This window comes from Anopheles aquasalis, chromosome 3 (assembly GCF_943734665.1).
Source record: "Anopheles aquasalis chromosome 3, idAnoAquaMG_Q_19, whole genome shotgun sequence".
In the NCBI taxonomy this organism is placed as follows: Eukaryota; Metazoa; Arthropoda; class Insecta; order Diptera; family Culicidae; genus Anopheles; species Anopheles aquasalis.
Window position 1 is genome coordinate 29,829,096 of NC_064878.1, and position 17,500 is coordinate 29,846,595.

At 43.0% G+C, this 17,500-nt stretch overlaps 2 protein-coding genes across 3 annotated transcripts in view; both read right to left on the bottom strand.

Moving 5' to 3' along the window:
• The window catches only part of LOC126578200 (uncharacterized), a 5,275-nt gene extending 383 nt beyond the window's left edge, over positions 1-4,892 (bottom strand). The window contains exons 1-4 of one of the 2 annotated variants that reach the window (XM_050240524.1): positions 4,876-4,892; positions 2,762-3,589; positions 2,244-2,374; positions 1-466 (exon numbers count right to left, since the gene is read on the bottom strand). The exon at positions 1-466 is cut by the window's left edge and continues 383 nt beyond it. In XM_050240524.1, coding sequence (XP_050096481.1) covers positions 320-466; positions 2,244-2,374; positions 2,762-2,915 — 432 coding nt within the window. In that variant the 5' untranslated portion in view covers positions 2,916-3,589; positions 4,876-4,892 and the 3' untranslated portion in view covers positions 1-319. Of the gene's footprint in view, positions 467-2,243; positions 2,375-2,761; positions 3,635-4,875 lie in introns of those variants that run through there. The other variant, XM_050240523.1, reaches the window with a different exon arrangement.
• Positions 4,893-7,348: 2,456 nt separating this feature from the next.
• LOC126578198 (murinoglobulin-1-like) lies at positions 7,349-8,918 on the bottom strand. The gene is made up of 5 exons (XM_050240521.1): positions 8,549-8,918; positions 8,174-8,473; positions 7,680-8,095; positions 7,450-7,603; positions 7,349-7,383 (listed from the first exon to the last, which is right to left on the bottom strand). The coding sequence occupies exons 1-5, from the start codon at positions 8,901-8,903 to the stop codon at positions 7,349-7,351; spliced, it is 1,260 nt and encodes a 419-aa protein (XP_050096478.1). The 5' UTR covers positions 8,904-8,918.
• Positions 8,919-17,500: the final 8,582 nt, after the last annotated feature.

A 17,500-nucleotide genomic window follows, 5' to 3' on the forward strand; every position in this document is an offset into this window, starting at 1 on the left:
TGTGTGTGGTACGTGCACACAAACCGGCGATCGTATTTGACAGAGTACTACGGTACGGGTATGGGGAAGGGGAATAGGGGGGGGGGGGGGGGGGGGTTGCACGGTGGAGGAGTGGTTATGGTGACAAACATTTTTGGCTTTATTCCTTAGCGGCTAGCTTAGTCCTTATTAATACCGGTAACGAAGACAAACAGTAAACCTAAACAATACGAATACGGGGGCTTCGGGCAGCTATACAGAGTGTGGTGAACACACCACAGTCTGCGTATGGCGCTTGGGCGGGCGTTGGTGGTGTCTGGGGACGGGCACGCACCGCGCTCTAGCTAACATCCGGCTTGATTGCGTTGGACCGAAAGCCGTACACCGTGCGCTGCAGCCGGAGGCTGGTGATGTTGAACAGCTTCAGCCGGATGTAGAAATTCTTCGGATTGAAGTCCAGCACCACCTCATGGAAGTACGTAAGCACCTGCAACACGCGGGAGTGAAAAGAAGGGATTAATAAGCATTAGCAAAAGTCATCAGGTATCAAGCATCGAACATAAAATTCAATTAAGGCTCTTATAAAAAACTGAAGAGTTGAGAAAAAGTATTGCTAAATGTATTAAATGAATAAAAAATACGCCAAAATGGGCATTGTATAATCAAACAAACGAAAAACATTTGCAACACTTGTCCAATAGAGTTGGTAACGATTTCTTAGTAATCGAAGTCAGTGCAGGTACCTTTTTTAAAGATATTTCGGAGCCAATTATCAGCTCTATAGGCTATTGAGTTCTATTAGTAAAAGAAATCAATCATACATCATAAAAATAAAAAAAAAACTTCTACAAAAAAATAACAAATAGAAAAAAAGGTAGAGAATCTATTAAATGAACAAAAAATGCGCCAACATGTGTACTGTATGTAATCAAACAACCGAAAAACAATGGTACTACTTGTCAACTAGACTTGGTAATCATTACGCGTGATTTACTACCAAACAAACTAAGTGCTGATGTCATTCTTCTAATTCATTTCGGTGCCATTTATCACCTCTACGGTACATTACGTCAGGCGGCTGGGAATGTAAAGTTTCCCCTTGATGTTTCTCAAAAAAGATGACAGTCTGCAACGCTCTGAAATGGCGTTCGCAATGGCCGAGAGCCTCTAGTGTCGACATTTGCTCAACCATCCACAATGCTTGCAAAATATCACAAAACCGCGCAGCCGCTTTGACGATCGCATTCTGCACGGTCGATCATAAATTTGATCTAATTAGCTTAGCGCCCATTTGCTACTCACTGCTGTCACTGTTCAAGTGCAAAACCACCCGGACGATCTAATTAGTGGCACGATCCGTGTCAGCAGCGGACCACGAGCGGACCACCAGCGGTTAGGGAAAAAGTAAACTTCTTCTAACAACAACAACTCTATTCGCCTCCATTGTACTCTCCTCCGGCTGTCTCGAACTGCTTCTAGTGACCTCGGGTGAACTAAGGTCAATGTGCAATCGTAACGCGACGTACCCACCGATCGTCCCCACATTCCATCGTGGTGACTATTCACAAACAAAACCCACTACTCTACACGGTCTATGGCGTCTTGAAATGGACCACTACGCAAAATATGATTCAGTGTTTTTGTTTCTTCCACTTGGACACTAACAGCAACACTGAACTTAGATGCTACACCTAACCTGACCTGGCAGAGTGCCAAAAGTAGCAGTGGCCATAGCGCACCAGCCAGCACGCCAGAGTTTACGAGAGTGGTGTTGTTCGCGTTACATGATTTTTAAGTTTCATTTTCAGCCGCAAATTCCCGCGCAATACGCACCAAAACAAAAAGAGAGCGAACCTCCATACAGTACCGTTATAAGCGGACTGAAGGACCGTGACACGTGCGGCATCACGTAAGCACGCCGTTCCAAGCCGGCAAACAGAGGAGGAACCGTCTAGACCAAAACCAGAGGACCAGAGGCTGTCCTCTAGTGGCTGCCAAGAGTGTGTCATGTGGTTGTTGTTGTTGTTGTTGCTGTTGTTGAAGATGCCGAACGCTGCGCAGGTGTGCTCGGAACACTAACGGGCAACATCTCCAGCTCTCGCGTAATCTCATCTCATCATCATCGTCGTCATCGTCCAGACCCCGAGTCCGAGACCGGACCGGAGAGCCATTAATTTCCCTTTTTTATCACCATCATTACGGCTACGGGTGGCGGCTTTGGCATGTTGTTGTTGTTGTTGTTGTTGTAAGGCCAATGTGTTTACCTTAGATGAGTTGAACTGTGTGAACGTAATACTTTCACCGTCGGCCGCGCTGAACTTCTCCACCACGGTGACGTTTTGTGGCTCCACGAACGGACCGACGGATTTGTGCAGCACCTTCAGGATTTCGTCGCCTACGTATCCGCATCCGGTCCAGCGCGGCGTGTGTGTGGTGTTATCATGCCGGATGTGATTGCGATTGCGCACCGGATCGATCGAGCGGGATCGTATGATAAGCGGAAAGAAGAGGAAGAAGAAGGACAGAGAAATTCGGAATTTTCCATTAGTGCGTCCGAGGTCGTTGGCGTCGAGAAATCGAGAAACATCACACACTAGCGCGCACGACCATGGCCGGGCCCGTGGCCTGTGCGCGAGGCCACGACCGTTACGTCATGGACCACAAGGGGAGAGCCCTAGGGGGCGTTGGGCGCAGTCAAGGTAGTGCACGCAGCAGTGGCAAAAAAAAAGAGAGAAGTAGTATCGCGGAGGGGGGACGAGGGAAGGAAATGGAAAACACGCACCTTCCTTACGATTTCCGAGCCCATGGCCAATCCAGAAGCCCTCGTCCTCATCGTAATCGATTTCGTAATCACCGGCAAGATCCGTCCGCGCCACCTGCAGACAGGCCATGGCACAAAAGACGCCAACCGCCAGCAGCACCATCTTATCGTGCATGATTCCCCCGCTTCGCTTAATGTGTCTCTGCCGCCGCCGTACTCACGCTACAGGCACTACAGTGCACACACTCACTCACTCACTCACAATTTACGCACGATCACGATCGAACGGACCACGGAAGAAGCGGCCAGTTTCACCGAACACGCCACTCTGACACGCGGTGCTTACGGTGGCACTCACGAGGTACGACTGGTAGGCTCCACGTCCGATCCCGTCCGGTTATCTCGTCCACCATTCACACCGATCTGCACACACAGCCACAGCATTCGTACGCACCACCAGGTTCCCCGCTTGGCGCAAGGGCGATGCTGAAGTCGCTACTAGCACTGAGGATCAAGCACAGTCCAAGCATTCCAGCGAGACCATCAATACACGAGTCTTTCGTTCACAACGCACCTCGCTCTCTCTCTCCTTCTCTCTCTCTCTCTCTTTATTTCTTTCTCTCTGTCTCCCCACTCTCTCTCTCTCTCTCACTGTCGATCACTAGTAGTGAAGTCGAAGAGTCTGGCGTTTCGGGGTGGCTGACTAACGCACCCACTAATCAACCGTTCACCAATTCACAGACACGCATCACACCGATACCTCCACACCAGCAGCAGCAGCAGCAGCAGCAGCAGCAACAGCTCCAGTGTCGTCTACTAGACTCGCTGACATTGAAGATGATAATTTGCCTATCGGTTGGTGGGATCGATACGAAAAATATGTAAATTCCATTGACAAATTCCTGAGGCATTAGTCGGCGTGCCACGCTGCTGGCTGCCGGCCGGCCGGAGAGCTTAGAATGTGCATGCGCAGAGCACCACGGAAGTGCGGCAGCGAACCCACCTTCGCGGGGGTTTACGACGCGAAATGGCGTGCTAGCTGTTGAAAACACTCGCGCGTTCGATATTGTCATTTCCCTAATCAACAGACAGTTTGCTTGCGGTCGTAAAGTGTAGGCAGAGGGCTTGAAGTTGAAGGCTGTGCGCTACACTAGCTTAGCACGGTTTTACCGTTTGCTGTTGTTCCTGTACAAGAACAAACGAACGAACGATCGAACGAACCGACCACCTTCAAAAAGGTCATTCTAAGTGCAACGAGGTGCGACTGCGGTGCGGGATTAGATGGTTTAGAGCACACGGTATTGAATGCGCGAAACCCGTAGCCCATGAATCGCTGATCGGAATGGAAGAGTCCATTAGGTTTACGACTTGATTGCGCATCCATTCGTGCTGCTTGCCTGGCTGCCTGTCTGGGGCCACGTTCGATCGGTCACATATGGATTGATTGTCAATCGATTGGGCCGCTTTATGTTAATGACCGATTGGTCTTTCAACTTGGTGAGACTTATGCGCTTTTTTTCTCTCCCTCTCTTACCACGACCACACACGTTAACTCGTATTTCAAGTTATCATCCAATGGGTTTCATAACCTCAACAACAGGTTGTCATTTTAATGCAAGTAACGCTGCGCTGCGGAGCGCTACTCATCTGCCGGATATGGAATGAAAGTTTTGAGATGCATCTGCAAGGCAGCCTGGACGATGCAGCAGAACTGTGCTGAGTTCATCGAATACGGCACCTCAATCCACCTGCCCTCAACTCAAGATGGACGCAGAAGCAAGTCAACAAAGGGAGAAGCAGATGAGCACAACGCGAAATGCGAATGCAGCCTCCACGCTTTGTTGGCAGAGGTTTTGTTTCGTTTGCCCCATTATGTCACCGGCCATTTGTAACGCAAATCGCACTTTACGATTTCTATATGATCGTTCCGCCACTTTATCGTCCACTACCACTTTCCAGACCACCACCACCGAGAGGTTACTGACATGCCCCCGGGAGTGAAATGTGATGATAACACGAAGCGCACAGTGGATACACAGCGGACCAAACGGCAGCAGCGATCGATCGTGTCATTGAGCAAGGACGGACGGACACGGATCAAGGAACGAAATTTACGGAACTCACGAACGAAATACCCGCACACAACACGGAGCAGATTGTTCCGGTCAATTTGCATACGACGGCAAACAGGCGCAATGGCGAACTGATCGTGACTATCCGGGCCTGCGTAGACGACGCTTAGTCGCCGGTCAGTTTTCCTTCTCCCCACCTTCCCGGGGGGCGGGGCAGAGGCCTGAAGGTTGTAGCCCCATCGCTACTGCTGCCGTCGCCGGTGTGTGCCCGCAACGGATTCACGATCGCTTGCGATCACCGTACTACGATGTTTACTCACTTGAAAGCCTCACCGCCAACTGAGACGGAGCGACCGCCTCGGCGCCTTCGTATCCACGCCGTCCACGCGCGTCGATGGCGAGTGAAAACAGATGTTGTTGTTGTTGCATCTCAAGAGCCGAAGCCGATCGGCATCGAAGTAGGTTGTGGGGGTCTTCTAAAGGCTTTCCAATCCCGATAGACGACAACGAAGACTCAGGTCCCGACCCGACCGCATGCCAACTCCTTTACGAACCGATTGGTTATCTTACTCGTTCGCCATAGTTGTGGGCTGCTTTTAGGTAATGTGCGCCAGTATTACATCTTCGATCAACGGCGGCGTTGTTTCCAGGGTGCGGCATGGCGCATTGGAATTTCAAAACAACCAAAACAAAGATCGACTCGACGCACCCCGACGAAAGCCGCCACCATGTGCGTTCGTTCAACAGGCCCCTCCGGGCCCCTGGGCTTGCCCATAAGCGTGTAAGTGGTTTTACCGCGCTGGGCAAGCAACGATTCGCGCTCACCTGGCCCTCTCTGGCACACACCCTGCCGTCGCCGTCGCCGCCGGTGTATTGATTCGTATCTTTACTTCGCTTGTTTTCGTCACTTATTGATACCGGTTTCTGCGCAGACCAAACCAAAACCAAACCCAAACAGGCATCCAGCCCTCACCGCCGCCCCTCTCCGATTCGGTCACAACTGCCCGATCTGCGGCATTTTTGTCCGCAAGCGACATTGCGTTGCGTTGCCCAATCGGCCCACTGTCGGAGTCTTGGGATCGTTTTTGTTTTGTTTTTTTTTTCTGCCAACGTTTCGCAGACATTTCATCAAAGAAATGCCATAGGAGAGTTATCTGGTCAAACTGTGAGTTGTTTGGCTGTGTGGCGGCCAGCCTCCCAGTTAAAGTCGTTTCGATACAGTCCTTTCGAAGCAAATGAATGAATGAAAGACGGCGATCGGCGAAAGTGATCGTGTGGCTAAGCGACCAGTTGGTGTCTAACGGGGCGAGTGCATGGTGCCAGGAAACGGGTTTTCTAATTTTACTAATCATCAACTCCCAATCAATCGAATACACTGCGATTCTCCCCACCCCGGGAAGGGGAATGGAAAACAAAGCATATCGATCGATGACGCTCAAAAAGGCATCCATAACCGCTGGCAGAGTGTCGGGGAACAACAACTATTCCAACGATTTGATTTACAGCGTTTTCGTATTAGCACCCTACATCGCGATCAACAATCGCCGGGCGCCCTACACTGATGGACTGTGGAAGCTGAAGAAAACGAAGGCTGGCCGTGAGCCGAAAGCGAAAACTGAAATAGTGGCTGCGTGAAATGTGTCCATCATTCGGACCATGTTTCGATGTCGTCGATCGCAATACACGCCACAACACGCGCACTAGCTTCCACAGGCACCACCAACATGCGAACACCTGGGCTGCCCTTGAGGAGGTTAGACGAATTTGAAACAAAATCTTATGCGCGTGAGTTCACGGGCGACGACGACGACGACGACGGTTTGGAATGTGACAGCCGTGCTGTAGCGTGTGGGTGCGGTATGCCCCAGCACGCGTGTCGATCCAATTATGCTCTGCTACAACCTTGAAACGTGGGGGAGCTGGCATGAATCACTGCGCCTTGCGAAATTACTTCAATCTATCCCGTTGTTGAAGGATCGGAGTTGAGTTGCCGTAGACGGTGAATAGTGTTGCGAGTCAACCATTCATACATTCGTTATTGAAAGGCAGTCTTCGGATCTGATGCTTTGATCCGATGACTTTGATGAAGGAATTGAAGACATTATATAAAAAATATGATGTATTCAATTGTTGGGGAACTAAAGTGCTTTCAATTGAATCATCTGTTGATACTAGGTCATATCAAATAATAAGCTTTATGAGTTCATTAATGAATTGGAATGAAGCATCACAATAACAAATAAAAGTGAAAAGTCGCAGACAATACCTTCCCTGTACAAGTGGAAGGAGCTACACTAACAAATTATCTCGCCAAATGTATCGCAAGCACTCGCATCTGATACAGATTACATGGCGAAGGGTAAAATTTGTTGATCGAAATGAAAATCAATTCCTGAATCCCGTTAATTATTAGCAAATATTCTTTCATTGAGTAAACGGTGACCTACAGAAAATAATGATTTAGGATAATAGTTTCTGGTTTCATTTTATTTACCAAAAATAAAAGCAAAGGAATTGTAAATGTTTTCTCTTTTGTCTAGTGGAAATCGAACATCTTCACCGCAGTCGACTCTACAGAAATTCGTAGAAGAAAGGAAGTTTAATAGTCGATTAACAAAACAGCTCTGTTGTTATTACCTGGCCGGTGAGAATCTTGCACCTTGATATATGAGGCGTGTCTCACTCGCATTTTATACCTCCTGTATACGAAGACGCTGAAGCATGTAGTATCGATACCGATATGATTGTAGTGTACCATCACCGTTGTTCCACCGTGTAGTATCTCGATTCTCTAACAGGGTTAAAACCATTATAAAAGGCCTTAGAGTGACAAAACGCCAACTAGTCAGTCTGCAGTGATTACTTACACTGATACGATTGATAGTTGTTTCCTCAACTACATTGTGGCCATCGATCGCGTAGCCTATTGGTATGCTCACTTCCACGAGTGTTCCATTTGAATGATCATCCCTTTCCTCCGGAATGAAGCTAAAACAAATATGAAGTTCCTTCATCCACTCAGAGGGAGTCGATAGCTTGGTCAGATGTAAGTTGAACCGGAACTTGAAGTAGACCAAATTTAGACGGTATTGCCAGTTGATCTGAATCACTCCAGAACCAGAACTCTTAACGACCACTATTAGTTTCCTGACATAATAGGGAATAGATTGTATCGTGATATTTTCATTGAAATCCGAATTTACATGCATCGATTTTTCAAAGCTGCCGTGATGGACTGACACATTATAATTGTTTTGAAGATCCTTTACAGATCGCTGATCGGCTGAAAATAAAAATAAAATTATAGTAATACTTTATAAACTGTTTAAAGATCCCGGTATAAAATATTTCTATCACTCACGATAAACAGTTAAGTCAAGTGGTATGACGTTACCCTTAGACGTCTCGTCTATGAAAAGCGGAATATCGAACGATTGATTTGAGGGGGTATCATCATCGAAATGTACTTGATTTGACCTCACAAGCAATACGTCTTCCGGAAGAACTACTATTATTTTCTTGAAGCTATCCGAGATTACGCCTTGCATAATCGATGCATTCACCCGAATCTCCAACTCTCCTAGCTTCATTGCTTTTATTAAGAAAGAGACTGGTGCATCGGATTTCGGTGGCACAGATACAGTTTTAGTTTGATTCGCATCTGAATTTGAATTTGGGAGAAAAGATTTTGTCAGATTCTGTCAAACTACATGAACAACATGTTTGCCTTACAAACCTCCAATTGGACGATCGATAAACTGAAGTTGATTATGTGCGTTAAACATCGTCACATTGGCCTCAAACTCTTCTTCTATTGAACTGTACAGAGTAAAATGCAACAATATTGTTTCTCCCCGATTGATTAAGGATGGCAGATGGTCCAAGATGAAGAAGATTTTCACAGTCGAGAACGTAATCGGTACCTTGACGATACCCAAACCATATTTTGGATCAATTGTAATCCCAGTTATGTACCAAGAGGTAATTGAATGAGGCACTGTTACTTCAAGCGCGTACCTTCCTGATGGAGGTATGGTCAGATTCTGCCACAACCACGACTCCCAGAAGTCGGTTCTGTAGGGACCAGGCATACCGAAGCGAGGGGCGTTTGGATAGATTCTGCGTTTCTCATACTCTTCGTAACCTAAAAAGAAGTTTATCATTGAATTCAGGTGCTGTTTCTATTTCTCTATCCTTTTAGCTTGCCTAGAATTTTGATTGAATTATCATCAACCACTGCAAAAATTCCAAGCTCCTGTAATAGCATTTTTAAAAGTAGAATAAAATCTATTTAGATAAATAAATTCTTCCATGTATCAAACAATTGAAAAATACATACCTCTATCAAATAATTTGGTTCATAATTTGGGATATCAAAGAATGGCTTTTTGAAAAATTCCCGAAAATCTGCATACAAAATATCGTGGTTCTCACTGTATTGCATTAACCGTTGGTCATATGCTGCCAATGCCACGAATGCGCCTGGACGGCCACGGATGGCTAACTCAATTTCGTCTCCAGGATCAACTCCGTCTTTACTGATATTTTCTTCAATTTTTATCTCAAGCTGCAATATTATTTGAATATTTGAAATAGATCGTTCATTTAGATGGTTTGATTTACTTCATCGGGTGTTTGTTTTTTGTCTTTACAGGGTTACCAAGATTGTTTATAGATATGTCCACGTCACCATGTATCAATGTTTTGTGCACAATTGAGACCACTATGATCTTGGATCGAGGAATAAGCTTTTCAGACATCAGCAATTGAAAAGTGTATCTGTTCCTTTGGTTTGCTCGAAAAGAACCAAACTCAACGATTTGTTCTTTTGAAATTACGTAATACAGAAGAATGGTCATGTTATGGGAACACGTGACTAATAGCCTAATCATTCGGTTAAATTTGACGCTACAATGATAAGAAAATAATCAGCAAGATCAAGTTCAATTGGTTGGATTGGTTGCAATGAAAGAGTACCGTGTTAATACTTCTACTTTTATGTAGTTATCTGCAAGTACTTGAGCACTATCAACCTTAGAAATCAACATCCATAGTAGGTCATGATTGCCGTCAAGTATCTGTCATTAGGAAATCCAACATGAAATGTTATATCAGCTTTTTACGTATTTGTTGAAATACGCACACGTAAATACTTCAGAGCTGTTGATTTGTTCGTTTGCATTGAGATTGTAATATCACCGTTCATATTAGTTGTATAATTTTGCCGATATACTTCATCCGAACCTATCACTTCAACAAGAAGGGTAATGTTTTTTGCCCGTTCATCATTATGATCAGTGACTGTCAATGTGGCGATAAATGGCGATCCCTGACGATAAGTCAGTCGTTTATTATGTATCTTCATTTTGTATTTGGAATTGTACACCTTTATTCGCTTCTCTTTAATAATTTTCCAACCTAAATCAAAAAGAATAGGCCAAGGACATTAATTAGTCCTCAAATGAATACAATTATATCGCCAAGCCATATCCATTACCTGTGTATTTCTCGGTAAAGATGGCATTCAGCAACACGAAATCAATAAAATCATGAAGCTGTAGATTCAACGGTAGAGAGATTTTTCGTACTCCATTTACATCCCATTCATAGGTGTTCATGGTAAATCGTTGGAATGTATCAACGTAGGTGATGATCAAATGACCGCTGACAGGTTTACCGTAAGAATTTTTAACATCTACAGTTAGATTAACCGCCTTTTGCCTTCGATGTAGTACTTGATCCGTGGGATAGATATTTAAATCAATCGAATACATGTTATAATGCCTCACTTGGAATGTTTTCGAAACCAATGCAACATTGTTTGCCGTTGCTTGGACTTTGTATGTTCCTAGTTTTGACGTAGTAGGTAATGCTATTTGATTTTCAAATGTACCGCTGCATAGACTGATATTGGACCATTTTAATATCAACTTTTCAGTCGGATCGTATACATATATGGAAACTGCTGTTTTATGTGACCTATGTAATTTTAGATCATCATCGACAGCGATCAGACGGAACATAAGAATTTCGCCTGGTGTGATCATAGGTTTGTTGAATTGTATAAAACTGTGAGTATTTTTTAGGGACTTATCATAGTAGAGCTGAAAAATATTTGAAATATTATCGGTAGATCTAGTAGAAGGATGTTTTCCTTTGATTATGATCCAGTAATTTGCCTTTGTAATGGGGCTTGGTATCTGTAAAATGTGAATGACAATTATACATTGTCAACAATATGCTTTTCACAATATCAAACTTACTTTGAACGTGATAAACTTGTTTTTGTTTGCCATAACCTTTACTTTTTGTGTGAAATTTAGCGCAATGATATTGAAATGGGAGTCTAACATTTGCAGGTTTATGTTTATCACACAGTCGTCGTTAGTTTCTCCACCGATGTTACTGATTACGATCGTGTAGTCTCGATTTTCGCGAATAATTCTGTGGCCAACGATCAATATGCTGTGCAAGCGAAAATGCACATTAGATAACGAGAACGAAAGCTTCGTAGTTTTCTACATACGTTGCTCCTACACTGTTGCACATCAGGATAATGCCCAAAATCAATTTCATCACCAACTTCATTTTTATTCCGTGCTTTCTATACGTTCGTCACAATTGCCACTTTCTTAAGAACTGAACCAAATCAACTACGCCTGCGGTCAGGTTTGGTCTCACAAAAGGAAAGATTGAACCATTTCTAATGCTATCAATGTATGTTTGTTCGTTGCACATAGTGAACTACATGCAATCAGTAAGGCTAATTATTTTTGCTGCTCCTGCTCCAAACAGTTACTTGGAGCTGCAAACCAACGAACACATTGATTGGGGGAACTGATTTGCTTCCTAGCACATAGCTAGCAGCTGTACAAGTCGGAGAACAAGTTATGTTCTTCATACGATGATTCATAAATTAAAAAAAAACACACATATTCGTTTGCTGACGACATCACTATTGCAAAAAATTCATTAAACCGTATTATATTTTGTTTCTTTTTATTAAAATGCGACTCGTTTACGATTACCAATAGACAAAAGATACAGATTAACAGAGAGAACGCATTTAGGGGGGACTTCGGTATTTTCGGGCTAACAAAGGCCCGTTTTTGACGATTTTTTGTGACGTAACCATTCAACTTTATTTATGCAAATAAATGGCATATTAATATATAACTTTTGATGAATATTTGGTATTGTTTTGAGCAATATTCATTGAAAAATTAATCGACATGACGTAGCGACATGACGGGTCATCTAAAATAAACAAAATCGATTTTCGCTAGAAAGATTATAAGTTTATCTAGGTAGCCCCGTCAAGTTTTTGTTGATATTCCTGTTTTTCGATTTTTGACAGATTCTTAAAGTTACAAAAGTGATGCTTTTTGCGATTCTGCCATAAAAAACGAACGTTACATAATTGTTTAAAAAAAGTATCAACAATTTTCATGACATCTCGACGGGGCTACCTGGCAAAAAGTGTACAAATTATGTGTTGAAAATTTCAAATCGATCGGCACAGTAGCTTTGAAAACGTTGGTTTTGGGAAACGCTTTCCAAAGAAGCGAGCTGCATGGATCCTTATATGAAAGGCGAAATTTTCAAAAATCTATATCTTTGTCAGTTTTGCTTCGATTGATCCAAATCTTTTACACAATGTTTTTGAAAGGATCAGCATTCAGGGAAAAATGTTAAAAATATGTGTCGCAAAAAAAATTAAATACCGAAGTCCCCCCTTAATTCTAAGTTAAATTAAAACTCTAATCCCTATTCTACTCTCATCTATTTGCTCACGCTACTCACAATTTACTCATGCTAACTAACGCAGCATTTACTTACTTATCACGCTCTACAACCGACAAGTGGTCTTGGTCGGGCACAGAACTGCTGTTGTGACGTCATCTGCGATGCTGCTCCTTGTTTGTCGTTCTGGAAGTCAATCAGTAGACTTTACGGACTTGCTCGTCGTCTATCGTTCTCCATTACGAGCGAGTTCGCAATCTTCGGTATCAGATTGATACTCAACCGCTCCATTTCGTCTGACGATAGCTTCGAGTATCGTTTCTGGTCAGATTCCCTGGTCTTCATACTATTAATGTTCCTTGAAGAATGACGCATCCTTCTGCAGCCACTGTGTGTAAAAAATTAGTTAATGAGCCGACCCGGCGGAGTGAGTTTTAAAAAAAGAAGATCTTTATTTCACTACCGCTCAGAACACTCTGATGCAACTCTTTGCTGCTAGATCGGGCGAGGCTTAGCACAGCTACCCGAGACGGTCGCACAGCATTCCGGATTACACGGCATTTCGCTGATGCAGTGTTGACGCGATGCTGTTCTGCTGACGCTATGTTGATGCAATGCCACCCTGATGTTTATGCGACGGCTTATCTCTTTGCGATGACTCTTCGTTGTGTTAACTAATTTTCCCGATCACTACCAGTTCGGAGTTAAAGAAGGGCAGCTGATTGTTAGCCACAGCAGGGCCTTCTGGAGGAATTCGGTGTGTGAGTGAATTTCACTTTAGAGCTCGTTTGTTATCCATAAAGAGATAGGTGATAAAGAAGCCGATACAACGCGAGATGATTAGAAGATCACTCCACCGAACACGGACTGCTTGTTGTTATAGTTTTGTTACTTGTTCGTTGTTATCATTATTGTGTTTTGTTAGTCTGCTTGTTATCGTTTTTGTTGTTTTTCGTGACGCGTTGTGACACCGGAAGTAGGCAAAAATGACCCCGCCGAGGAAACGTAAACTGTAAGCCACTTTTCCAGCAACATTTTTAGTAAAGATTTTATCAAATGTTTGTTTCGTTTTAGGCTTGTTCATTGATCTGACGAGACTGATCTGGCTATGCTGATCCGTCAGTTTGATGAGGTCAGTTTGGCTGAGCCAACCTTCCCATCGAACATAATCGAACTAGAACAAGGAGGACAATATTGGCAAAATTATCAAAATCTTCATTCCGAATCACTTCCACGTGTTTCAAAATTTAAAGGGAAAAATTATCTAACCATCGAATTTTCCTCACATTTTTTATCACTTATCTGCGCGTTGTTCCACCGTTGGCAACGACCGTTGAGGGAAAAACAACCGTTACAACACGGCGGATTCCATCCCGCTCACTCTTACCGGAACTCGGAGTAGAGTGAGCGAGAGGGCCTTATTGCAAAAACCGAATTTTCAAAAATTCGACTCCTGGAACCGGCCCATAAACACGCCGAATGGCGCATATCTTCAGGCGGCGCGCGCCGAACTGCTCGAACGATCGATTTTTCAAAAATCTGATTAATTCATGCAGTACAAACACAAACGGTTACGGCAACGTTTTCGTCAGTGGCCACGTGGTCTTCCGTGGTTGCAGGGAGTTGGGCGCATGGAGAAGGAGAAGGATCTATACTACGGCCCAAGTATGACATCAAAATCATTCTTGGGGACTTCTACGCCAAAGTCGGTAGGGATCCAGTGAAATTAGAAAACAAAAACGACAAAAACTACCTGGAAAAACTATGAATTTATCCGAAGAATATCAATTGCTGCATAAATTATAATTTATATATAATCATTTTATAATAATAATAATAAACATTTTATAATAATATATAAATTACAAACTCGAAAGTTTGTACGCCCATAACTTGAGAACGCATGGTCCGATTTGTCTCATTCTTGGACCAATGAATTCGTCTTGCTCTGCGTTTAGGTTTATACGGAAGAAACTTCTGTTCTGTCGGAAGAAGTAAGTTCTGTCCTTTTGTGGCAAATTGGAACTCAAATTTGCACCGGATTTCCACTTCACAGCCTACTTCATTTAAAACATTGGGTGGCAACCTTTCAGCTCCAATGCTCACTGCGTTGAATTCGATATTCTTGCTCTAATTTGAGCATCGTCGTCTACTGTGGTACTTTCTACAGAGATTACAAAATCAGTTTCTAATGTTTTACTTCCATCATACCAAAGAGCGATTGGTTTGAGCAAACCAACGATGATTCGTCAAGTGATTTAAGTTTGGTAATTATCTTGGTTTGAATAAAAATTACGGTGAGTACATCAAGAACTAATTGTGGTAAAATGAAAATTATCTGATTTTAGTTGAGGCATTTCATAGACAGAAAAATGCCTTCAATCAGAAGATCAAGTAAAGGAATGCGCAGTCGAAATTCAAAAAGACTGCCACTAATCCTTAGAAATCAGACCTCTGAGCAACGGAAGCATTTTTGCAGCTTCAATTGCGTATGTCTGAAAATCAAGATCATGATCTCAAGAACAACGAGAAAAGATTAATGATAACGAAAGACGAAGGCAGCAATGCAATCAAGATCAGGATCGTATATGTGGAACTAATGCGAATCCTCCCGTGATGATTGTGATGGCAATTATTGGATGTTGGTCATCAGTATCATTGGAAGCATCAGTGCAGTAAAAACCGTTCCCTTTTTATGTTCCATTAAAAACTATACATCCAACATCTTAAATATAGGCCTCAAGAGTCGAATGGCAGAACGAAGTTTGCAGGAAACACTAGTAATAAGATAAGTGGTAAAAAATGTGAGTAAATTTCGATGGGTAGATAATTTTCCTATTTTTCCGTGAAAGGGTTAGGTTTGAAAAGTATCCTGCGATTTTTTCACATCAATCGTAACATAAATGACACAGATATAGATATTTTTATCACTATACATAACTACTCGCGTGGTTTATGAGTCCTTGCGGGTCCTAAATTGAGTAAGGGCTCTCTAGAATGTGTCCGAATCAAGATAATAGCACACAGGACAGGAGTTAGGAATAGGAAATAGCCTTAAAAGTAATTAGTGGCAAGAAATAATTTCTCTTTTGAGTCTCTATGACGCTGACGCTGGAATGGAGTGATCTGAATCTCTAGACGCTGGTGTGGAGTGATCTGATCATAACACTTGACCATTTCCGTTGCCCAAGAAGTCGAAAAGAATAGGTAGAAAATCGTTGCAGCGTCGAGACACCATTTAGGAAGAAATGCAATCCGCTTCCGAGGTTAGAAATACTAGCAAATGGCAAGGTCCCATACATGTTTCCTCTTCATTGTACTGACACGCAAACTAAATCATAAACCAGCATCCGTTTGATAAAATTAGACATTGAAAACAAATGCATGGCATGTCAAGGATCGTATATGACATCAATCAAAACCACGATCTCCACCAGCAAAGCTTGACCACGGGTTGGCCACTGAAAGACTACATGGAACGATTGTAGCACATAACCAACGGGAGCACTAACCTTTACACTAACGTTATCTAAACCTGGTGACAACCACTGCACTCGTGAAAAGCATTCCTCAACTAATAATGGTCCAAGTCGAATCACATGATGGAGGCGCCAAATCACGCATTTGTTGGTAAAAGTTAAAAGGTGACCTTACTCTCAGTTGCATAATATTTTTGTCAATAAGCATTTCTCTTATTGGTGTCCATTCCATCCTGGCTTCAACAAACCTCGATTGCTCAAACAGAACATATTCTGTTGTATCAACGTGGGCTACAAAAGTTTGGCTCAGTGGTGACGATATTCTTATCAGGCGCTACAACCGACGAGCTGTCTTCGCCTTGACCTTCTGAAATATCACCCAATAGCCTCAACATGGTACGCAAAAAGTTCCGCTGCCGACTGTTTTATGTACGATCGTCGGCAAGCAGGCACGATATAAAACACAAAGAACGCTATTAAATGACGAGAACTAGTTCAAATGTACGCTTCTAGATGATAGAACCTTTCGTCTTTGGGTGCTTTCGTAGTAAATATGTTTGTAATTGATTTCCAATGCATTATAAATCGTTTAAAGCATGTTACTCCTAGACGGAGAGACAACCAAGTGCAATCGAAAGGCTAGCAGCACGCTGGTTCCCTAAATATCGCAGCCTTTCTCTCTGAAAAAAGTGATGAAATCTGCATTTTGGGAAAATGTTTTAAAAATGCAATGAAATGGAACGCAACTAGAGGTGCTGCGCTGGATCTATTTCCCATCAACAGTTTGAGTCAAACAACTAAAGTGCATTTTCTCATTGTATGCCCTCATTTTATTGTTCTTCGTCATCCAAAAATCTCTCTATTGCTATGTGGCATACCGCTATCGAACTCAGTGGACGTTCAATGAAATTTCTGCAATGAATCACTTTTGAGCCACTGGAATGGAGCCACTTTTGCGACGAGGGCTGTAAATGTATTCCACAATTAGTGCCGTACATATTGATCACCGTTTTATTTTTAAGGTAACTCTCAATAGGTACATTGCGCACGTGCACAGGGACTCGCGCTGGCTGGGACCCCTGGGGCCTGGTTCCTAAAAGTTTCGATTTTGCATGAACAAAAATGAAAAGCATTTGAAACTATAAAATTGCCCAGGTTTGCCCGACGATGTTTGATGTACCGAATTCCCTACTTTGGTGAACGAATCGCTCGGAATATGAAGAAATACAATCGTGTAGAATCATACGCACTGCCAACGAAATTTCTAATTCTAGATTCTACATAGTATTCTATGCTACATTACACCATAAACAAACAATCGTAAATGTAACCTTTTTTTTGATTTTAGTAAAGAAACCGGAAAGCGGACAACACGAATAATGTAAGAATAATTTGTAAGAGTTTGTTAGTATGTTAGGTAAAAGTAAAAAAGAAATTTAAAATAATCCTGCTTTAGTGCGTAGCCC